This window comes from Amblyraja radiata, chromosome 27, assembly GCF_010909765.2.
Source record: "Amblyraja radiata isolate CabotCenter1 chromosome 27, sAmbRad1.1.pri, whole genome shotgun sequence".
Lineage (NCBI taxonomy): Eukaryota > Metazoa > Chordata > Chondrichthyes > Rajiformes > Rajidae > Amblyraja > Amblyraja radiata.
In genome coordinates, this window is record NC_045982.1 from 7,059,865 (window position 1) to 7,085,172 (window position 25,308).

The 25,308-nt window shown below is 41.5% G+C and overlaps 1 protein-coding gene across 5 annotated transcripts in view; it reads left to right on the top strand.

Moving 5' to 3' along the window:
* LOC116988365 (phosphatase and actin regulator 1-like) overlaps positions 1 to 25,308 on the top strand; it is a 113,827-nt gene that overhangs the window by 50,854 nt on the left and 37,665 nt on the right. For 2 of the 5 annotated variants that reach the window (XM_033045011.1, XM_033045013.1), the window contains one exon: positions 4,601 to 4,643. The exons of 2 other annotated variants lie outside the window; for them this stretch is intronic. In XM_033045011.1, coding sequence (XP_032900902.1) covers positions 4,628 to 4,643 — 16 coding nt within the window. In that variant the 5' untranslated portion in view covers positions 4,601 to 4,627. Of the gene's footprint in view, positions 1 to 4,600; positions 4,644 to 13,994; positions 14,140 to 25,308 lie in introns of those variants that run through there. One more of the 5 variants, XM_033045010.1, reaches the window with a different exon arrangement.

Below are 25,308 nucleotides of genomic sequence, written 5' to 3' on the forward strand. Positions count from 1 at the left end.
GTGAGTGTCCTTGCTTCATCCGCTCACTTCGATGGTGCATTCCACACTCTAACCAACCTTTGGGTGGAAAAATAAATAAACCTTCGGATCACTTCTAAACTTCATAATATTCACCCTAAACCTATGTTTTCTGGTTATGGTACTCTGCTATGGGGAAGTTTTACTGCTATCCACCCTATCCAATATAATTTCCCAGCATGATTCACAACCATTTTTGGGCACTATATCTGAGGAAGGATGTGATGGCTCTGGAGAGGTTTACGAGAATGATCCCAGGAATGAGCCTGTACTCGCTGGAGTTTAGAAGGATGAGGGGGTCCTCATTGAAACTTCCCAAATAATGAAAGGCTTGGATAGAGTGGGTGTTTCTGCTAGTGGGACAGTCTAAGCCATAGCCTCAGAATTAATGGATGTTCCTTTAGGAAGGAGATGAAGAGGAATTTATTTAGTCGGAGGTGATGAATCTGCGGAGTTCTTTGCCACAGAAGGCTGTGGAGGTCACGTCACTGGATACTTTGAAGGCAGAGATTGATAGACTCTTGATTAGTACGGGTGTCAAGGGTAATGTGGAGAAGGCAGGAGAATGGGGTTTGGATGGAGAGGTAGATGGCGGAGTAGAATTGATGGGTCGATGGGCCATTATTACTTATGACCTTATGATCGTCTGCCTATCAACCCCCCCCCCCGACCATGTCCACCTATTACCCGTTGCACTTTGCCCTGCTTCTCTCCTTTTCAATCCTTCTTCACCCCCTCCCCATTAATTCTACTCGCAACAACAGAATCACCCAACAAGCAAACACTGCCTCCAATCACTGCATTTTCCGTCTCTCAATTCTCCCAAAACTCAATCATCCCATCCTCTGTATCATTCCACTAAATCTGCTTTTCTCCATTTCATGGCTTCTTTCTATAATGAAGTACCCAAAGCCGAACACAGACACAAAGTGCTTGAGTAACTCAGCGGGTCAGGCAGTTTGTTTAGAAGGAACTGCAGATGCTGGAAAATTGACGGTACACAAAAATGCTGGAGAAACTCAGCGGGTGCAGCAGCATCTATGGAGCGAAGGAAATGGGCAACGTTTCGGGCCGAAACCCTTCTTCAGACTGACAGTTCTCAGGAGGACATGAATAGATAGCGTTTCGGTTTGGACAATAGATAGCCAGTACATAATAGCTTCCTGAGTTGTAACCTTTCTGTCTTGGAAGAGCTTTTAAAGGCTTTACAGTAATGTCAGATTTGTGGTATAATTCTTCAGATGCACCAGATCTTCCAGTAAACATCAAAACGTTCTCATGAGTTATGAATAGTATTGAATAGTCGAATAGTATTTTGCAGGATTTGGCATGAATGATTAAAAAAACAACAAAATAAACCGAAATGGACTGAAATTATTTCTGGAATCGAATGAAAAAATAAGCAATTAAATATTCTTCTGACCTTCGTAATTCAATCATGTGTTTACTTGAAATACTGTTGATTTGATTTTCTATTGTGTAATCTAATGTTTGCTGATATTTTGTATTTTCATCCTGTTCTGCTGCTGACCCAAGATCTATAATCCAATCAGTTGAGCAACTGAATTATATTTCATATGTTTTTTCCAGAAGCTCAAGAATTTACACACTGCATAGGTGCTGCCTCCACTAGCAGCAATGGATTTTTATTTTATTTTTTTTGCCTTAAAATCAGTGCATATGGTGGGAGAAAGAGAGGTTTCTCCATGTCTAGCTGAGTAACTAAATGATTGATTTCAACACAGGAATGCAATTTTTGCATTTTTTTTCATACAATCTCAGTGTACTAAACTAACAAATTGAGAACGTTCTTCTCTGATGGGAGTGACTCTCTGGAATTCTCTGCCCCTGATAGTGGTGGAGGCCACATTATGGTAGACGTTTATACTTTGTGCTGCGTCGACAAGGCCAGCAGCATAATCGAGGACGAGTCGCACCCTGGCCACTCCCTCTTCTCCTCTCTCCTATCAGGCAAAAGGTATAGAAGTGTGAAAACGCACACAGCCAGATTCAGGGACAGCTTCTTCCCAGCTGTTATTGGGTAACTGAATTATCCTATTACAACCAGAGAGCAGTGCTGAACTACTATCTAATTCTTTGGTGACCCTCTGACTATCCTTGATTGGACTTTGCTGGCTTTACCTTGCACTAAACGTTACTCTCTTGTGTATCTATACACAATAAATGGATTGATTGTAATCATGTATTGACTTTCTGCTGACTGGTTAGCACGCAACAAAAGCTTTTCACTGTACCTCAGTACACGTGACAATAAACTAAACTAAACTGAACAGATAGGTATTTGAAGGATTGAGGATTATGGGGAATTGGCACGGAAGGCCAGCATCGAGGGGTCCGAGTGACCTATTTCTCCTATTATTCTGTGCTTGAGTTCTTGTGAGTTCTGTGTGCTATAATGTAGTGAATCAGAAGATGAGAGATTGGGTTGTGCTGCATTGGAAAGTGTAGGAGGTCGTAGGCAAAGAGGTCAGAATGGGAATTGAATGAAGAATTAAAATAATAGGCAACTGGAAGTTCAGGATTAATCCTGCAGACTGAATGGCATTTTCTATAAAAACCAAATGCAGTCTGTGTTTGGTTTCTCCAATGTAGTAGAGACCAACCTTTTAAATTGACCAAAATGGATGATCAGTGAATACGCCAGACATATTCCGTTCATGTATAGTTGGAATTCTGTGTATTTAGCTTGAAATAGCATGGAAAAAATTGTCTTTCTGTGTTTTTTTTTAAAACCAAAATCACTGTGTAATGAATCGGTTAACAGCAATTAACTATTTGCATTAGGTCTAGAGAATGGCGAGTAATGCTTTGCAAGATTTCTACTTCAATGTCAGAATATTTTGAAACTTTTCCAGAATTTCACCCTAAATGACCTTCCTTCAAGGCCAAACAGACCTGATTACCTGCATCCCAAAATGTTAACAGATATCTGTGGAAAGAATGGATTCAATAGGTTGTCATCTATTGGTCAAGAGGAATTTTTAAGATCTTGGTTTAATGTTGTCTAGTGGAGTCTTTAGGGTTAAGTTTATTATTGTCACATGTACAGTGAAAAGTGTCGGTCTGCATGCTATCCAAACAGTTCAGATATACCATACATAGACACAATCGGTTCAAAATACAATAGAGAGAGCAAAGGGGGGTAGGATTGATGGACCTGCCAAGAATATTAAAGAAAATATCATTAAAATATTTAGAAATGCTGCTATGCTTACAGGTAGAAAAGGGATTTAGAAGAGCAGAGCGATTGTACCAGATGGTAGTAGATCCTTCTCCGGATAGAGCACACAGAGTGGCCATGACCCGGCGCCATCTTGCTTCTTGTTCTCTCAGTGACCCAGTGAGCTTCCTCTGGATAATCAGGTTTCCCATCACATGCCAAAGATGTCCAGGTTGATCGGCTAATGCTTTCTGTAAATTGCAAGTGTAGGTAGGTGGCAGGTGAATAAGGTGATAGGAGGGTGAATGAGAATACGAGTATTTAAAAAAAAAAAAAGGGATTAGTACTTGATGGATCGCCTGGACCACGTGGGCTAAAGGAACTGTTTTTGTGTTGTATGAATCTGGGCATAAATGGGTAATTTTCTTCAGTTAGGAGCCTGTGACAAGAGCTAATGCCAGAAATTCATGTAGGGCACTGCTGATCGTAGCATTTTATCAATGATTCCAGGTGTGCCAGTGATACAAAGGTGGGTGGCAATGTGCATTGCAAAGGGAGGCAGAGAAGTTAAATGAATGGGTTTGTGTGTGGAATATAATGTGAAAGTTGTGGTGGGTCCGATATTGAATAAATCCAAGAAGGAGATTGATAAACAAAATATCTATTCACTTTCGTATGAAAATAGAAAACTGGGGTTTTGATTCCAGATGGTAGTTTGTACGAAGTTCAAAGCGACCTGAGGTGTCCTTGTACATGAATCGATGAAGGTCAACGTGCAGATACAGCAAGAGTATTTGTGTACAAATGTCAAGAGGTTCCGACCATTATTTAAAATGGAATCAAATTAAGTCTTGAAGGTGAACATTTGCAGGGGTGCATGAAACAGCAGATAATGTACATAACTCTAAAATAATCATCCCAGGATCAGTGGGTCAAATGGAAGTCCTTGTTCATTCCTGTAGATGGGGCTTAATACATTGAACTTTTAGCAGAGGAAGAAGATTGATGTTAAGACTTGCTAAAGTTTTATCAATTCAATGACAACAGTTGTAAAAAAATACGGTTGTGATGGCTCCTCACGGTGTTACTAAAGGTAGAGCCCAAGACAAAGTTCCCTTCCTTAGCTAAAAGCATTAAATAATGACTGGTTAAGTTAAACTCTTCACATAATTTTAACAGTGTTCTGTTGTTGAAATCTACACTGAGAAGTTAGAAGAGCATTAAAGTATTAAACTTTCTGTTTGGTTTGGATTAGATACAGCTGGTAAGTGTAAGTAATGTGCAGTGTGGTACTTTGGACTGGACCCACAATTTGTTTATCAAGCAAAATACCTAGGTTGGCATTGTGTAATAGTGAACTATAACAGGCCTGCTGTATAATAACTATTCTCTCTTTTGCAGTGCGGTTACAGAGACGTGTAGCTAGGAATGGAAAATCGTGTTGGTAAGTGTCTAATGCCATTTCCTGTTCTGCAAATTTCTAGCGCAAGTTCCACTGCACAATTTCCAATGGACTTTAGTAAATTAGATCAAGATCTAACCGGCTAGTTGAGAGGTTGAGAGTAAGTGATGGTAATGATTTTTTAAAAGTTGATAATTATGAGGTAATGATTGGGAATGAGAGGACAAGACAGTTTGTGGTGGAATCTGAGTTCCTGAGCTTGATGATCTAAAGGGCCTGTCCCACTTGGGCGACCTAATCTGGTCTCCGCGTACTCGAGGCCTCAGCTAGGTCGCGGCAGTTTCTTCAATATGTTAAAAAATGCCCGCGAGTAAAAAAAGGTCGCCATGGAAAAAATCGACACTTTTTTACTCGTGGGTTTAGTCGTAGTAGGTCGGAATGTTAGTCGTAGGTATTCAAGGGTAGTCGAAGGTAGTCGTATATAGTCGAAGGGAGGCCGAAGGAGATCGAAGGAGTTTGGCTTCTCTCTCCACGATTCGGTGTCCAATTTTTCCGAAGTTAGTCGTAGCTAGTCGAAGCTGGTCTTCAACATAGTGGAAGGAGGTCTTCTACATAGTCGAAGGAGGTCTTCAACATGTCATTTTTTCAAACTCTTCTAAACTCGCCAATTAGGTCGCCCGTGGGGCAGCCCCTTTAGAAGCTTCTGCCCACTTCTGCAACTGTTGTTGTTGTCGCTGCCTGCAATACACCTGGATTAATGGCATCTTGTAACTGGAACATTTACATATTCCATCCTATACTAGAGTGTATTGACACTGAATCTGTCACATGATCTGAATTAGCATCTTTGAAATTCTTGACCAGTAAAGTTCTTTGATATTGTCTGTGTTATAACACTTTTGGGTGAAGAGGGAGGAATATTTGGAGTAAGAGGGCTGCAGAAATAAAACTATTTTGAGCTGAGATTTTGGCATAAATCTGTATGATATACCATCAGTGCAATTAGGTGTCATCATATTAAATAACTCAAGATAATATAGCATTATAAAAAAAAATCACAATTGAACTCTGCCCCATTTCCCCCTCTTCCCTCAACATCCTGCCTCAGCTTATACCTCACCCAGCATTGGCCCTGGTCTTTCTTTTAACCACCACACTGCCTCATTGGCATTTTTCCCTACCTCCTTGCCCCCAGCCTTAGTCTGAGCCTCTCCATATGTCCCACAGCCCACCCTCCCTTGCACTTGGCTGCTAGGTCCAAATTCATACTGAGAAAGTGCTGTACTATTAATGATTGATGTTAAATCAAGAGTCGCTGGTAAAAGCAGTGTGGGAGCTCCATATGGTTTGGAACAAATGCTTCACAATTGCACAGGATTTGCATTCTCCTCTGTCATCTGTGAATTTTACATAAGCCAAACCCCAAAGTAAGGAGAATAAGCAACTGCTTTTTAATTGTTTACTCAACGCATTGTTTGTGGGTATGTTTGCCGGTCAGTATAGTCAGTAAAAAACTGAGCAGTGGTGATTTCAGCATAACAGTGAACTCCCTTTACTTCCGGTGTAGGACGGGACTGCAGATTCTGGTTTAAACCGAAGATAGACACAAAAAGCTGGAGTATCAGCAGGTCAGACAGATCTCTGGAGGAAAGGAATAGGTGACGTTTTGGGTCAAGTTTTGGGTTTCTGAAGAAGGGTCTCGACCCGAAATGTCACCTATTTATTTTCTCCAGAGATGCTGTCTGACCCGCTGAGTTATTCCAGCTTTTTGTGTACATTTTTCATTACTTCCTGTTCCTTTACCCGATACACTAATGGCTTCAGTCACTCTGTGTAGTGCATGTTTTGGGCTTCCTGAAATAGTGACCATGTGGACGAGCGATAACATTGTGTCTGGATTGTTTAGGGTGGAGAGCCTTTCCGGTAACACAGAATTTTGACTACATTCCAATGGGGCGTTTAACTTAAAACTACCCCGAGGAATGAGAACCAGGAAGATCTCGTGTCTAGTTCTGAGCAGTCACGATTTATTTCATATGAAAAAATATTTTATTTCAATAACCATGTTTACCTTTGAGAGTTTTGACTGATCACAGGACAAGCCAACCTGAATGCTTGTGAGAAAAGGATGTCATTTAATCCTTTTGATTAATTTTTTTTTCCCCCAGTGCAACTGTCATTATACTTGGGTAAACTATGCACTGCCACAAGCTGGGTGGAAAGGAAAATTTCTCATCTAATTCACACATTTGTTTTGGCAACAGTTCCGTCTGATCTGGAAAATGGTTAAAGGATAAAGCACTGATGGGCAGGCAGTCTTTGATGTGATGTCTGATTGAAGTCAGTCCTCATTTTCAAAATCTGAATACCAGACTGCTTTTTACTTGGGACTGATGACGACTAATTGGCGATTTAAAATGTAGCCGAGAAGAAACGTTGGTATAAATTGACAGCTGCATCCTCTTTTATCGGGCATACATCGTGTTTTTTTTTAATCAATTTGCCACTTTCTGTTTGCTGCCTGCTTATCTGAGGATACCATACAATTATGTTTCTTGCACACAAAGACACTTGGTTTTACAGACCCTAGTTTCATTCTAACCTCTGTGCTGAGTTTGCTAATTTTACCTGTGACTGCTCCGGTTTCCTCCCACATCTCAAAAGACGTACTAATGGGACGATTAGCGATGGTAAATTACTACTTGGTGTAGATTAGGTGCAGGGCTTCAGAAGAATAAAAGGATTATTCTGTTGGAAACAGGCATAGAATAAACTGGTTGAATGGCACCCTTTGTCATTGGAAGTACATAATTAATATATTTAGAGTCATACAGTGTGGAAACAGGCCCTTCGGCCCAACGTTGTCACGCTGACCAACATGCCCCATCTACACTAGTCCCATCTGCCTGCATTTGGCTCATATCCCTCTAAACCTATCCTATCCATTTGTTGCATTCCAATGAATAAATGATTTTGCACAAAATATGAAGTGCTGGAGGAACTCAGCGGGTCAGACAGCATCTGTGGTGGAAATGGACGGAGACAATTTCAGATCAAAATAGATTTCTTTAGTATTTAACTTAATGTAGAATATAATATGGAAGTTATTCTGATATAGGAAATCTACTGATTTAACTCGCTGGTTTATTTCTCCAATTTCTCACATAATCAAATAAATGTCTAATCTCTAATAGAACTACAGAATCTCTGCACTGTTCAGTGAGTTTATTGGGGATACAAGGACACTGCACCTGTTCTGTTCAGCCTTTCTCAATGAATAGGGGGCTTCAGTTCCTTCTCCGATATTGTAATTGTAGGCAGGTAACTTTAGAGGAAGACCATTCCTGATATTTTATCAGTTTATGTTTACTCAAGTCCTTTAGTCGGGGACAGTAAGAAATTGGAGACATTCGTTTTTTTTATAATGATTTCCCCTCCCTAATGCCAAGTACAGAATCAAATAAGCCCATGTAGTCAACATTTTGACAAAGCTTCAAAAATACTTAATTTCAGAGGAGATGCTAAATGGATGTTTCAACTCATTTTGTTTGGTTGAAAAAAAGATTTGATAGCACTGTTTTAAAGATTGGAGGATGTCTGCCAGTGTCCTTTTGAATATTTACCTCTCAACCATAAAATATTATGAAATTACTTATCTTGTCAAGGATAATCAGCCCTGCACATTGCAATTTGGTTGTGGTATTTCCTACATTGCAAATATTTGGGACATTCTGAAAATGTGGAAAACACCAATTTGTTATAATCTGATTGTTTAATTCACATATGCTGCTTGCACCAAGCAAGTTCACATTAAAATGCTAAAAGACCAGATTGCTGGGTGTTGAATGATAACTGAGAGCTGCTAATCTAGGCATCAAACTAAGGCAAAATATCCTACATTGGCAAGACTAGGCAACCATTTCTCAGAGCGCCTCCGAGTCAGTGAATTCCAAGTGAAAGCGTGGATAGGGTGACTAGGGAAAGGCCTGGATAGAGTGAATCTGGAGAGGATGTTTCCACTAGTGGGAGAGTATATGACCAGAGGCCCTAGCCTCAGAATAAAAGGACATACCTTTAGGAAGGAGATGAGAAGGAATTTCTTTAGTCAGAGTGGTGAATCTGTGGAATTCATTACCACAGAAGGCTTTGGAGGTCAAGTCAATGGCTATTTTTAAGGCAGAGATTGATAGATTCTTGGTTTGTACGGCTGCCAGAGGTTATGGGGAGAAGGGAGGAGAATGGGGCCAAGTGGGAAAGATAGATCAGCTATGATTGAATGGTGGAGGAGACTTGATGGGCCGAATGACCTCATTCTTCTCCTATCACTTTTGAACTTGTGAATGTGTGAGGTTCAAGACTGACTGCAGTTACCTAAGAAGAAAGTTTTAAGTTATTATTCCCAATGCACGATTGAATGAGTGCTGTTGGCAGTGTTATCTTCCAGATGAAATATTTAATATGGCTCATATTTAATATTGGGGCAGAAATGTTTGCTTAATACTTTCCTAAACCAGGATCAGTGATACAATAGGTTAATTTTCAAGTTGTTGTTTGTGGGATTTGGCCATGCCCAAATTAGTTGCTATATTTCCCATATTACAAAAACTATGAGTCATTTTGAGTTGTCCTCAAACGGACCCCCACCTGGACTCGTACCTATTTTTCACCTCCCCCTCCCCTGACCTTCCTCCTTCCGGCTGCTGAATTTGCAATCTTCAATCCATCTGTGCCTCACACCTCCTGCGTTAATCTCCAGCCTTTGTTCCAACCATCTGCCTTTCAAAACTCCCTTCCTCGCCTGCGTCCACATAGTACCTACCACACTTTGTCCTATGTCTCTTCTCATCAAGCTTTCTTTCTTCACACTTCTCCTTAGATGCGGCCTGACACAGAGTTACTCTGGCACTTTCTGTCCCTTTGTCCAAAATGGTGCTTTTTAATAGCAACTTTTGATTAGTGTCATACCCAAACAGTGGCAATACCACTTGCCAACATAGTCAACATGCGGATGACTGCCATGTTATCAAGGGGGGTGCCTTCCTTGCTGACGGACCATATTGTATCAAGAAATGCAGTTGAAAACAAAATTGTGTTGATCTATTTACTTTCACATCAATTCTGTGAGAGCAAATTTTATTCAGTGTCTCAAATTTTTGGACAGTGATTTGTAAACTCAAATTTCACTGTACTTTAATTGGTACATGTGACAATTAAATTGAATCTTGAATCGTGAATCTTGAATTCTGTAAGGGCGAATTTCCATAACCCAAATGGCAATGATGCAGGAGTTACCTGGAGTGTTCGGATTCCCAATTGTAGATTGGCCTCCAATTGTATAGAAAGGGTCTTTCGTTGAATTGTGCATGCTTCACTTTGGTCTGTCGCTAGCCAAGTGGTAGGTATGCGGTTTGTCCAAGGAAACCACATTAGGACAAAGTCATCATCGGGATATTTTTTTACGGCAGAGATAGATAGATTCTTGATTAGTACAGGTGTCAGAGGTTATGGAGAGAAGGCAGGAGAATGGGGTTAAGAGGGAGAGATAGATCAGCAATGATTCAAAGACGTAGTAGACTTAATGGGGCCCAATGGCCTAATTCTACTCCTCTCACTTATGACCTTATGATCATAAATTCTACGGGACAACTTAAGAAGAGCTACAAACTATCACTTAATCTGTCAAAATGCTAAACAGTCAATGAGTCAAGTGAGGAGATTCTGATAATGACATGGTAGTAAACGTTTGAAGCATTTGAAGGCAAATGAAATGAAATTGCATAGGTTCAGTAGGGCAGGGTTTTAGTAGCTGGGAAATACTAGAATCTATTATAAAAGATAAAATAATAGATAATCTGGGAAGCATTAACGAGATCAATTTATGAAAAGGATATCCTGCACAACAAATCTACAGGAGTTTTTTTTGAGGATGTAACTGGTAAAATAGAGGAGGAGAAACCAGTGGGAAATTATGTACTTGGAATTCCCAAAGGCGTTCGATGAAGTCAAACAGGAGGTTAGTGTTCAAAATTGAAGCACATGCGATTGGGATATTGTACAGGCCTGATTGAGTCTTGGTAAACAGACAGAGAGCAGGAAGGAGCAGGCCTTCCTCCAGTTGGCAGGCAGTGACACTGGAGAACTGCAAAGTTCAGTGTGTGGGCTGATTTGGATTAGTGCATTAATGTAACATTTCCAACTTTGCAGATGATGCAATGCTGGGGGGGAGGAGGGGCTTGGGTGTAGGTGTTGATGACGTTGGGTGTGTTGACAAATGCATGGCAGTGTTGGATGCTTGTCGTGGACCGGTGTTCAAACTATCTGTTTCCATGCTGTATTGCTCTATTAATTGATCTAGTGATCAATGTGATCAAAAATGAAAATTTTTGATTCTAGAAATAGAAAGAGCTTCCTTTTTTTATATTCGCTTGTAGCAGGTAGTGCGGCCAGGATGGCGAGTAATTTGTAGGCATTACTTTACATTTCAAAGAAGTGAATGGCTAAAAGGAACAAATTTATGGTCCTCGTGAAAAACTGATGCAAGAACAGTTTGCATCTTTTTCGATCGTGTACCGTATGTATTTTCAGCTCCTAATTTCTTAAATTCTTAAATTTGTACTTCATGATAAACACATTTAGAACATGGAACATAGTGCACCACAGGTAGACACAAAATGCTGGAGTAACTCAGCAGGACAGGTAGCATCTCTGGAGAGCAGGAATGGGTGACGTTTCGGGTTGAGAACCTTCTTGACCCAAAACGTCACTCCTTCTCTCCAGAGATGCTGCCTGTCCTGCTGAGTTACTCCAGCATTTTGTGTCTACCTTCGATTTTAAACCAGCATCTGCAGTTCTTTCCTTCAGCACCACAGGACAGGAACAGGCCATTTGGCCCACAATGTCCATGCTAAATATGATGTCAAGTTAACCTAGTATCCTCTGCCGACAGAGGACGATGTAAACACCAGGTGCTGCATTTTGTTGTCACTGCTAAGATACTGGGGATGTTCAAACTCCAAAATAAATGTTTATTCTTAATAGGCAGATGTAATAACGTAGCATAACAGGGGAATAATCATAGTCAATGAGAGAGACATCATAGAAACAGGTCCTGCAGCCCACTGACTCCTTACTGACCATCAAGCGCTCATTTTCACACTTATCCTACCCTAACCCATTTTATTCTCCCCATTCTAAAACTCTACATACTCGGGCGGGACATTTATCACTCACGAATTAACTTACATTAGCCTGCACATTTTTTGGATGTGGATAGAAACAAGACGCACATAATTGGGGCAACATGGTGGCGCAGCAGGAGAGTGTAGAGTTGAACCTTATGTCACCAGAGACCTGGGTTCGATCCTGATTGCAGGTGGTGTCTGTACAGAGTTTGTATTTTCTCCCAGTAACCCCATGGATTTTCTCCAGATGTACAGGTAGTAGGTTAATTGGCTTTGGGGAAAAATTGTAAATTGTAGGAAAGTGCTGGTGTCCGGGTATCTCTGGTCGGCGCGGACTCGATGGGCCAAAGTGCCTGTTGGAGGAGAACTTGTAAACTCCAAATAGGTAGCTCATATTTAAAAATTGATATTTTTAAAAAGCCAACCTGTGCCTCAGCATTCTCGCCTCTCCCTCAGGACTAAACCTGGAGAATGTGAGTAGAATAAATGGGTTATGGTAGGATTAGTGTAAAATGACCACCTGATGAGCTGAAGAGGATGATTCCATTTTGTATCTCCCTGTGACTTTATAACGATATCTTTCTGGCTACTGTGGAAAGTGTGCTTCAAAGTGATTCTAAATTAATATATACAAGCATATTAAAATTCGAGATATGCAAGCTTTTTGTCCCAGATACCCCACTCAAAACAAGTAGAGCTTTTAAGTTTGTTGAATAATTGGAATGGGTTGAAGTGCCTTTGAAGCTGAGGTTTTTGAGCCTTTGAAACTTAGGTTTTGTTGGGGTTTAACTCAAAAACAAAATGAACAGTGGGATACAATATTCAACGTGACTGTTGAGTGAAAGGGTTTGGAGAGAAATCACACAATTTGCCAGACAAAAGACCCATTACCTTTTTTGTTTTGTTGTAAATAGTTCTTGCATGTAAACAAGGATGCTTATATAACCCTTTAATGTCACCAGGTAAACACCTGACTCAAAAGGTAATAGGGAATGTGAAAGTAGTATCCAGGATTTGAAAAGTTTGAGCGGTAGATTTTAAGAATTCCAGTGCTTGTTACCATGTTGCTGGAGGCATGATCATCAATGGTGCAACAAAGTGACATTTAAAAATAAATCTTAATCAATTTGAGGAGTTTAAATGGCAAAGAATTCCTGCTGGACCATCCGAGGAATCCCATCTGGGCTCTGAAGGTGTCGACCCGAAACATCACCTCTTCATTTTCTCCAGAAATTCTGTCTAACCTGAGTTTCTCCAGCATTTTGTCTTTATCTTTGATGTAAATCAGTTTCTGCAGTTCCTTTCTGCATGTCCATATTTTCCTTTGCTCAGAAATACTAGGAGCTCTCCATAGATGGTGTACAATTTATGATAATTACTAAAACTGAAGATTCTAGAGTGGTGTCTAGGCAGAAATTTGTTGAAGTGCTCCTTTATGCAGTCCAGAGCTTGCACCAGTACATGGTGTGATTCTCCAAGACACTTCTTCCTGAAGCTGGCAGCTTTGCTTTAGGTGGTGAGAATGATATCTATCCCTATTGGACCTAAGTGGCAGTTGAAGCCAACTTTAGCCACCTTCAACAATTCATCAGTCAAGGCGCTAGTTTGCACAGATTATGGAATTTTGTTTCTCAAAATATGAGGGAAAAGTCAATGCAAGATGCAGGTTCACAATAGGAGACACAGAGTGCTGGAGTCGCTCAGTGGATTAGGCAGCATCTCAGGAGAACATCAATAGGGCGATATTTTGGGTTGTGATCCTTCGTCAGACCCATAGTTTGAAAATAGGCCCCGGCCTGAAACATCGGAGTCTGAAGAGTGGTCCTGACCTGGAATGTTCCCTATCCATGTTCTCCTAAGATGCTGCCTGATTCCGCAGAGCTACTCCAGTGCTTTGTGTCTTCCTCTGTATGTTAAAAAGTGTTCTGAGTTGTCATACTCTAGCTAGGACTTGCAGTCATTGTATTTCCGATACTTTGTTCCATTTGGATCACACCCATGGCTGTTTGAGCTAATCCCATTGTTTTCTACACACCATGTTCTCTTGGGTGGGGAAAGGAAGACTTTGAAGGGTTTTTTAACTTGGCTGTCATGACACTTTAATTGTAAACACGGCAGCTCTGCTCCTCCTACTCTCAAACTCTGTGTTAATCAGTGAGCTAGACATTTCCTCCTCCTCCTTCTCTACGTAATTCACCACTGAAACAAACCTACGCCCACCTCAGTTTCACACAGGCTACAACGGCAGCAGGCTTGACACAGGAGCCAAAGAAAGCCAGCTGATTACTGGAGCACTGTCCCTGCTGTTTACATGTTTTGTACATCTTGTGTGACAAAGCTGGTGTCTCAGAATGAAAGTAAGTTTATTTTGAGTTCCATTTTTTGATGTGTGGTTGCCACTTTCACACCCAATTTCGCTTTACCTTTCTTCCCTCGATTATCTTGCTCGACATCTAGAATGTGTTTAAAGGTGTGCCATCAAGTTTGAATATTTTTGTTCCCCACTCTGTGTTTTACAGGCATTAAATGCTGGCAGTTAATTTGGTGGCTTTTAAAAGATGTTTGGTGAATTTGAAGGTGTTCATGGCTTTGTTTGGCCCATAGCAAACACTATCCTTAGTTGGAATATTGGTTTAACTGGGTCTGATTATTGTGAGTGTTTTTCTCTAACATGAAAATGATGCACAGTCTTGAAATATTTTCCTTCTTTGCAAAACTCTGTTAAATAATTAAATAATCAGTGCGAGATGGTAACAGTACTCTGGATTCAGCTATTTAATTCTATTTCAGCTATATTCTGGTATGTACTTCATTATTGATTAAATTATACACTGGGATGAAGGAGTACAATCATTAGGCACTAACTTTGTCCAGAAAAAAATATTTTGTTTTTGCGTCTAGTGCTGGATTAATAATGTTTGTAAAATTCTTCCATCTCTTTCCTGTCTCTAACCTCTTCCACCCCTGGAAATTCTCAGGGGCAGGGAAATAGGGATGTGCAAATCTACTTTTGACCAAACTTTGATTCATCATCCTAAGCTTCTCCTTATGTCATTTGATATAGAAGTATTGTCTGATAATTCTGTCACTGCCCTCTTGGGAAGGTGGGCCGAAAGGGATTTTTCTGTTCAGTACAGCTCTGTGTCTCTTTAATAGAGTTGCTAACTAATTGCAGATGATGATTGTAATTAAATGCTTTACGAAATAGATTGATGTTCATAACTGTGTTAGCTTGGTGGTGCAGCATTTGTGCTGATGTCTCATAGATTCACGGACCAAAGTTCACTCCTGACTTTGGATGCTGTCTGTATGGAATCTGTGACTATATGGTTTCTCCAGGATGCTTTGGTTTCGTCCCACATCCTAAAGGTGTGCTGGTACATAAACTGATTACCCCTTAGTGCGGAGGGAAAAAAGGACATCTTTACGAAGATTTAGAGAGAGTTGATGGGCATGTGAAAAACACTAAGTTGAAGGGCTGCAGGGAAAATGTGGAGAAGGAGAACCGGATTGATGGGATTGCCGGGCTAGGAGTTGAAATTAATTTGATGGGCTAAATGACCTCCTGTGTCTTAATAAGTAAGCAAATGTTTTTTGGTGCAGCAGAATCTCTGTTGTTGCAACATTCATCATTCATGATGTTCCAAATGTTATCCATGCTAATTTTATGAAGAGTTCTCTCTGTAATTTCCTCTGTTTCCTCATTCTCTGTCACGAATCTGTGTTGCATTTGTGGTCAGTGTGCTATGACGCCTCTGCTCCTAATGCCGTCTCCTTTTCCTGGTGTCCTGTCTCTCTCCGGGAAGAGGCTCACCCAGACCGATCTCACTATAAACCAATTTCACGGGAGCTTAAAATGGGGACGTTACTGCAGAAGGATAGATCATTTCTTGTTGCCGTTAACAATCAGCTGAGCAAGATTGTGACTCCCTGCTGAGTGCAATTCCTTAGGCACCACTTGCCATACAGAACCTCATCCCACTCATTTTATGTAAACCTGTAGGGTTTGTCAGTGTCGAAAGGCTGATTCATCAAGGATGGTCAAACCTCAGCTTGCGCTTGCCAGCAGGAATTTGTTTGCTGAACTCGAGGAAGCAAACTCTTCCCCTCCTCCACGTTCCTGCCCCACTCCGTTGCACGATCCCTGTGTCACGTGAGATCAGGTAGCTCATACCTACCGGACAAGTATGGTTCAGTCATGTTTTAAATTGATGTTTACATCAATTAAATGATGTATGCATCAATGGAGCCAACCTATGTTAAATTGTAGGATCCCAACCTGAAACGTCACCCATCCTTTTTCTCCAGAGATGCTGCCTGACCCACTGAGTTACTCCAGCACTTTGTGTCTATCTTTGTAAAAGTGCCTTGTGTCCGGTAGCTTTAAACACTCAGCCTAAACAACTACTATTCCTGTATTCATATTAAAAGGATCCCGTGGTAGTTTTGGAAGAAAATCTCTGATGCTGTCGTGTTGTACCACCAGAGTAATCAATTGTTTATACTACTGCGGTGATGTTATGCTGTTATGTTGGTACTTCCTTGTTCACTTATGCAGATGCAGCTGCAGTGGATAATACTCCTCAAAACTAGGGCATTGGTTCAAAAGAAGCCTTGACATTCCTGAGAATGTGATAAGCATGGCATCAAATTCTAATATTCTGTATCTATAGAAAATGAGTACACAAAACAAACTCGCTTTGAATAGTCCTTCTTTCCCCTTTGCTACGCACCAGTTGCCCTTGGACAACGTTAGAAGCCGTTTGCTCAGATCTGGCAGCTTTGTTTATCGGGGGGGTGGGGGGGGGGGGGGGGTGATGTGCAGATGTGGATAGAATAGGGAATGGAAGCATGGTTGGAGACAAGTTTTTAACTGAACTTTGATGTAAGTCAGGACGACAGAGAATGAAGATGCTGGCATCCAGAGCAAAACACACAGTGCAAGTGGAATTCAGCAGCAGGCAGCATTGCTGAGGGAATGATCCACCGGCATTTCGATTCATCTGTCCGTTCCCTCCCCAAATGCTGCCTGACATGCTGAGTTCCTCCGGCACTTTGTTTTGAACTACGTCGGTTCAATAGTGGGCAGATTTATTTCCAAAAACAGGATAATTGCCTGAGCATTGACTTCCATCTGAACCGGGGGCAGGGTTCAGTGTCAGGAATAGCTAACCTTTATAGTTGAGCAATATTTTAGACTAGAAGTGCCGTATTTCTGAGTTTATTGGTGAGAGTAAATCTCTCTTGGAAAAAATAGGGAAGAATAATGGAGAGATTGAGAACCTGTGGAACCATTAAGTGAAAATAATCCTGATGCAGGATTAACTCGAAACATCAATTTACATCTTGTCCATCTGATGAGCTCAACTTTTCACATGATGGTTGTTGGGAAGAAGTTGTTCCTGCACCTGGATGTTACAGTTTTCAGATCCCTGTATCTTCACAGTTGCAAGTGTAAAATGAGTGTGGCCAGGGTGGTGTGGGTCTTTGATTGTGCTGGCTGCCTGTTTTGAGAACGCCTCATTTAGATCCTTGCAATGGTGGGGAGGTTAGTACCCGCAATAGACAGGGCAGCGTTCACCACTTTGAAGTCTCCTTCATTCCTGGGTGCTCGAGTTGCCAACTAGACCACGACGAAACCAGTCAAAATGCTCTCCACCATACACCTGCGGTGTGTGTACGTAGGAGTAAGATGTGGTCAACCAATGCTTGGCATAGTTGCAGAGTAATTTCTACACGTTGTTTACCCCATGTATTTTATTCCTTAATATCTAAAGGCCAGTGCTTCATCACACTATTTGATTACTTCATATCCTTTTCTATATTCAATGCCCCAGCATAATTATAAAGATGCTGGAAATCTGAAGTAAAATAGAACATGCTGAAAAAGCTAAGCTTTGGCTGCAGTTGAGGTAGCACCTAAAATGTTAATTTTATTTTTCACTTCCTGCAGACATTATCTGACCTGAATATTTGCACATCTTTCTGTGTTTTTTTTTTGTCATTTTAATATTGATCCATAAACTCTGTAGTTTGTAGCTTCTCATGATTTCAATAATTCTGTCCTGTTTTAGTCTGCTGTCTACATTGAAATCCAAGGCAAAGTTTGGACTTTCCCGATTAACCAATGCACAATTTCACCCTTTTATCCATGACACTGCCTTGAAAGGCAATCTAGTGTTGCTGGTTTAAAACCGTCAATTAAGCTATTTATAAAAAGATGAATATATTGAAAGACAGTGTGATGGAAGCACTGACTCATTCTGCAAATTGGTGAACCGCCTTGATTTTCCTATACTATCTCCTGCCTCTCAGCCAACTTCTTAACAAGATCAATAATTTATTTTTGGTTATGTTAAGGTTCAACTCCCGCTAACAGTCTTCTGTAAGGGGTTTTATCATACAGTAAGTCTCCTGGAAGGCCGGATAATAACTATCATTAATTATAGACCAATGTTTCCTGAGGACCGTTATTATAGTAACTAATTCATAATTCACTGACATCCCTTCTCATTCGGAAGCTTGTGGTTTCAACACCAGTGACTTAAGCTTTTGTGACCTGAGGACATCACAAAGTACAATACTGTGCAATCAATGAAGTAATTTAACGTGTATTTTCCATTCTAATGCAGATAAAGCACCTGCCAACTTCCATGCAGCAAACGTCTACAAGCAGCAATTATATATTTCAGTGATAGTGGCTGAAGCTTAAGGATTGGTCAGAAAACAGAGCGGATTTTGTTTTCTTTAAATAGTACTGCAAGATTCTTTCCATTCACTCCCAATAGTACATGGATGCCTATAATCATAATCATAATTTATTAGCCAAGTATATTTTGCAACATATGAGGAATTTGATTTGCCCTAGTCATACCAAAAAAAAGCACCAAGAGACACAATTACATAAAAATTGGACATAAACATCCATCACAGTGGCTCCTCCACATTCCCCAATGTGATGGAAGGCAATAAAGTCTTATCTTCTTTCCCCCTTTTCTCCAGCGGTCGGGGTAGTTGAACCATCCGCAGTCAGCGATCGAAGCTCCCGTGTCGGGGCGATCGAAGCTTCCATGATCAGGGGGGTAAAGCTCCTGCGGTTTGGAGCTCCCAAAGCCGGTCCCAAAGCCGGTCCCTAACCAGGGACCGCGAGCTCCACGATGTTAAAGTCCGCAGGATCCCGCGGTTGGAGCTCCCGAGGTTGATTCCCGACAGGGACAGCCAGCTCCATGATGTTAATCTGCAGAGATACAAGGAAAAGGCGCACCTCCGTCGAGGAAAGAGATTAAAAAAGAAAATGTTTACCCCACCACCCTCCACATAATATAAGACTAAAGATAAACTAAAACATACATTTTACAACAGCCTAAAAACACAAGGAAGGATGAAGACAAGACGAGGCAGCCATCGTTCGGCACCACCTGGTGGTCTGGAATGTAACTTCTCAGTACAGCACATTGATGGTATTGGAGAGGGTTGCTTGTTTACAAATTGCACTGCTCTGTCACCAGGGTGTGAAGAGCAACTTTCAGTTATACATTGCTTTCCTGCAGTAAACCATTCACGACACTTTGTAAGATTGACACCAAACAACACTTGGCACCCACGTGAGGAGATATTATGAGCATAGGTTTTAAGGAGTTTTTTTTAGTGGAGGAAAATTTAAGGAGCGAATTCCAAAGCTTTGCAACCAGATAGGTCTTACCCACCTAGATCTTCTGACTAAGAAATAGGAGAGTTACCAACTGAATCTGGCTGGCACTTTCCAATGAACACTCCAAAGGAAGGATCTTACCGCAATTATTGAATACTATGGCAGTGAAGGAGATAGTTTGTCTCATTATGTCCTTACCAAGCCAAAAATAACCATTATCACCAATGCCACTCCCCGGCTTTTTTTGCTTTGTAGGTTACAGCAGGTTACATTCCAAATCAGTTACATTTTCTTTTTGAAGATAGACATAAAAAGCTGGAGTAACTCAGCAGGACAGGCAGCATCTCTGGAGAGAAGGAATTGGTGACGTTTCAAGTCGAGACCCTTCTTCAAACTTATTTTTCAGTTCTTCATCAGTTTTCTTTTTCCTTCAGGCACCCTTCAGGCAGTGGATTCGAGACCCCTACCATTCTTTGAGTGAAAACATCTTCATTCAACTTCACTAATTGTTCTGTCTGTGTACCTTAAATCTTAGATGAAATAGGATCTTCCTGTTCACCCTGTCTGGACTTCCCATTTTTAATGTACTTCAAATCTCCTCACTGTCTCTGCTGTTACAAAAAAAAACAACTACAGTCCAACTATTCCAGCCCAAGCAATGTCCTCACATGGTATAGAAACAAAGAGCTGCAGATGCAGGTTAATACACAAAGGGATGCAACGTGCTAGAGTACCTCAGCAAGTCAGGCAGCATAATTGGGGAAGATGGATAGGTGACATTTTGGGTTGAGACCCTTCTTCAGATTGGTGTGGGGGGGGGGGGGCGAACCTCTCTCCCTTTGTGTATTAACCTCAGAGATGCTGCCTGACCTGAGTTACTCCAGCACGTTGTCTTTAATGTCCAAATCTCTCTGTACCCCCCACAGCTATTTGGGCCCTTTCTCGTGTGATTGTGGGGGAATTTCTGAATAGAAGTAGGAAATATTCCAGCCTGTATATTGACACCAAGATGGACACCAGTTCCCTGTCACTGTGACTGGCAGAAACCCAAAATGTTTAGGTTGCGTGGTTCTCGAACAATACGTGCAGCCAAGTGACAGATAGCATGGGTGTAGCTGGACAACAGCCCTTGGCTGTAGTCATGCTGTTATGGTTTGTAGATGGTATGTTCTTTCTCACCCTGGAAGTACTGTGGCTGCTGTTTACATTTTGATTTAATGTTGAACACCCAGTCCAGCAATTTACAAATATAATGGTTACCCCAAAGATGGGTTTGCTTTATTTTCTGATTGGCAGCTGTGAACACCTTTTGAGTGTGCAATGCTAATTTGTGACAAAAATAATCTAAATTTTCAATCTTAAATTTATTGTGTAGAGTTCCCCAAAATAGTGTCCCCCCCCCCCCTCCTCTATTCTCTCCTCCACTGTTACCCAAGCCATAAACTTCCTTGGGATGGCACGACCGCCATGCTGGTGATTTCCACGGGCAATTGGTTGTTGCAAGGTCCCTGTGGCTGCCCACTTGTTGTAAGGGTTAATCCTTTGTGAGGCCTCAAATTTAATTACTGTAGAGCAGCTTGGAGCTTGACTTGGTACTCTCCATTTCCCCCAGTTCCCTCCATGTTCAGCTTGTGTTTCCTGTCAATTTATTTTGATACTCTTCTTAGGTTTAACCAGGTGTGAGAAATGTTACTCTGTGTATGAATTTCTGGCAATTTGGACACCAAACTGAGCACTCTCCTGGTTAAGTCCAAGTTTCAGTGCAGAGTAAAGCTCTCATGTTGTCTACCAGTGTAACTTGTGCAAAATCCAGGAATGGGCGACACACGGGCTCAGCGCAAGTGGCCCTGGGTTTCCTTTGGATGCTCCCATTTCCTCCCACATCCCAAACACATGTGGGTTTGTAGGTCTAACCTCTGTAAATTGCCCTAGTGTGCAGAGGGTGGTGAGCAAGTGGGATATCATAGAACTAGTGTCAACTGATGATCGATGGCCTACTCCGTGGACCTGTTACCCTGCTATATCTACTAACTAAACTAAGCACTGGTATATTCAAGGCAAACATTAGTGGGATCAATGGATAAGGGGTGAGTCTAGAAAAGTGATGGTGAGTTATAAACTCACCTGATCCTGCTAAATGACGCACAAGCATGAGGGTCTGACTGCCCTTCAGACATCAGTATGAAAAAGGTTCTCGACCCGAAACGTCACCCATTCCTTCTCTCCACAGATGCTGCCTCACCCACTGAGTTACTCCAGCATTTTGTGCCGCCCTTCTCTATGTTGCGCTCCACTGCATACTTGGAATAGAACGTTCATATTGCATTAGATCACCTTTTCTAGTAGAACCTGTTTTTCTGGTGCACTCAGTCAGGATTTTGAAATCCGATACTTGAAATAGTATTAACGCCGTCACTAAGTCTTGCAATCACGAGTGAGCAAGAGCTGAGCTGCCATTTATTTCACTTTGGATCCTAATTCGAATCTTTCTTCATGAATATTTAGTATCTAACGTGCAGATTATTATGATGTCCAAAATGTGCATCTTCCATTATTTTCCTTTGTCTTATTTGTCGTTTTCTCTCTCAAAAGGTCTTCCCTGTTCACTGCCACTCCCACCCCATCTTTGCCTTGCCTTGCCACCTGTAAAAGGCAACCTATCAAGTCAAGTCAAGTCACATTTATTTATATAGCACATTTAAAAAAACAACTCTCGTTGGCCAAAGTGCTTTACATTTGTTATAAGAATAGTATAAGCAAACAAACTACATACATATATACATAGAGCCCTCGCTCAGTGGACATCAGGAAAGGCTTGGGAGTATAGATAAGATTTTAGTCTTGACTTAAAGGAGTCGCTGGAGGGGGCAGTTCTGATGGGAAAGGGGGATGCTGTTCCACAGTCTAGGAGCTGCAACCGCAAAGGCGCGGTCACCCCTAAGCTTATGTCTAGACCGTGGGATATTCAACAACCCCAAGTCGGCCGATCTGAGGGACCTGGAGGTGGAGTGGTGGGTGAGTAGACTTTTAATGTAGGAGGGGGCAAGCCCATTGCGGGCTTTGTAGACATAGAGGAGGGTCTTGAAATGTATACGGAACCGCACAGGGAGCCAGTGGAGAGAGGCCAGGATCGGGGTGATGTGGTCCCTTTTTCGGGTGCCCGTCAGGAGTCTCGCTGCGACGTTTTGGACCAGTTGCAGGCGGGACAGGGGTGCAAGTCAGCTCTTCTTATTCTTTCGTGTGGCATGCACAGCCTAAAGTTGTTGGACAACTTGTTCTATTTGATCTTCCGTTTGTGCACGTCGAGTTGATTGCATTAGTCGAAACAGGGCGGACCACGTGAAGGTTGCAATCTTCCACCCCAAGTCAGCTCTGATTTCCCCTTTCCTAACACCCCAGACTACAGTTTAAAGCCAGTCATCAGTCCTTATTTGTCATTTAAATTTTGTTCAATAAATGTGCCTCTGACCTACCACAGAATGTTTTACATTTACCTGTCTTGGCCCTACCCATGGAATTTCTTCTCTAAACTTTCTGCCTCTCTCCCCTTCTGATTTAAGAAGGTACTTAAAACCTCCTTATATCCTCTTCAGTCAAAAAAAAGGCAAAAAGTGTTCCAGTAATTCAGCAGGTCAGGCAGCATCTCTGCAGAACATTGATAGATGACATTTCGGCCCGGGACCCTTCTTCAGACCCGAAATGTCATCTACCCAAGTTCTCCAGCGATGCTGCCTGACCCGCTGAGTTACCCCAGCACTTTGTGTCTATTTTTAGAAACCAGTATCTGGAGTTCGTTGTTTCTACATTTTTCGTTGTCACTTGGTGACAAATTTTATGATGTATTGCTGCATTAAAAACATCTATACAAGAAGTAAATTTAAATCATTATCATTGTCTATAATTAGAGTAATTTTCACAATTATTGGATCACTAATTTCAAATCTATTATAACGTAGTTCTGCGATTATTGATCAGTCTCATTCTTTTCTCAATGGATAGTAATGTCATACGGCGATAAGTGAATGGAGCAGAATTAGGCTGTTCGGCCCATCAAGTCTATTCCACCATTCAATCATAGCTGATCTATCTCTCCCTCCTAACCCCATTCTCCTGCCATCTTTCCATAATCCCTGACATGTATAAAATGTAAATATTCTATATGTTTCTCAAGGGACTTGCAGCAGGATCAGCTTCTGTGTGAGTGGTGGAAGGGCTATTTTGCTTTACAAGACACTTGTTTCACACTCGCTGCTCCTCCTTCCCCACCCAATAGGGTAAATGGGAAGCACAGGGTAAAGGAAGAGACTCGGTCATGGGATCATGTGCTGTAACCGCATAATCCACGTGACAAAGATCATTTTTATTTTGTTGCTGTTTGGTGATTGCACAAGCTGCAGAGCAGGATCAGTGCACAGGAGATTATGCTGTAGACAGCCTCACCCCTGCCGAGCTGTGTAAACTTGAAATGCCTTTTCTCTATGCTACTCCATTTCCACATCCGAGATTTCCTTCACGCCACCGTTTGGAGTTGTGAATCAGTCCATCTGGGCCTCCAGATTTGCTTTTCTAAACCCGTTGGCCCCTCTCTCTTAATTTATACCTTCAATCCCAGTTGAGCAGAATTATATTGTTTTCTTACGGATTTACGAGAATGAGAGGTAATTGTACTGAGGCATGTAAGTTTCAGCGGGTATGCAATGAGGACATTTGCCCTGTTGGTGCATTAAAGAACTGAGGGACAAAGTCCCACGGGGATCAGCCACTTCATCCTAAAATAAACAGTCCCCGCCCTTGGAATTTTCTATCCTAGTAAGCTATGAATGCTGAGGCATTTAAGTATATTCAAGAATGACAATGTTGAATTTCTGGAGTTTAGAAGGTAATGATGATCGGGCAAAAAAATTAAGTTAAAGCCAAAAAGTAGCGTAGCCGTGTTTTTACTGATCAGGGCCGAGCTCAAAGGGCTGAATGACCGACTACTCCATTTTCTTGTGTACTAATTTATGATTTGGCGCTAAATGATGCCTTATACTCTCCCTTGCGATGTTTCTGATGTTGAAAACATGAAATGCAACCAGTTGATGATATTGAATGGCCACGGGAAATAAGGTCAGAATTGTATGGACTCCAGCCCCAGTGAGGAGATGTTTTAAGATAAGGAGGTATGATAGCATGCAAGGATACTCAAATAAAGTTGTGAAATAAGGTGAGAGCATAATATGGGTTAAATTATTGATGTGGTGGTGCACTGGTTAAATTACTGGATTATCAGCCAGAGTTCTGGACCACTGAATCAGAAACTCTTAGTTTAAAACTCATGGGAAAATAAATTCACGCAGGAAGGAGGAGCAGCAAGTGTGAAACAAGTGTCTTGTAAACCCTAATGGGTTTCATTAGCCAGAAACACAAAGCTACTGAATCGTTGTGAAAATCTGTCTAGATCACCATTGTCCTTTGGGGAATGCAATCTGCCATCCTTGCCTCTATCTGAGATTTTTTATTCTCTGGAGCGCAGAAGGTTAAGGGGGGACTTGATAGAGGTCTTTAAAATGGTGAGAGGGATAGACAGAGTTGATGTGGACAAGCTTTTCCCTTTGAGAATAGGGAAGATTCAAACAAGAGGACATGACTTCAGAATTAATGGACAGAAGTTTAGGGGTAACATGAGGGGGAACTTCTTTACTCAGAGAGTGGTAGCGGTGTGGAATGAGCTGCCAGTGGAAGTGGTGGAGGCAGGTTCGTTGGTATCATTTAAAAATAAATTGGATAGGCATATGGATGAGTGCAGGCAGGTGGGACTAAGGGAAAATAATTGTTCGGCACGGACTTGTAGGGCCGAGATGGCCTGTTTCCGTGCTGTAATTGTTATATGTTT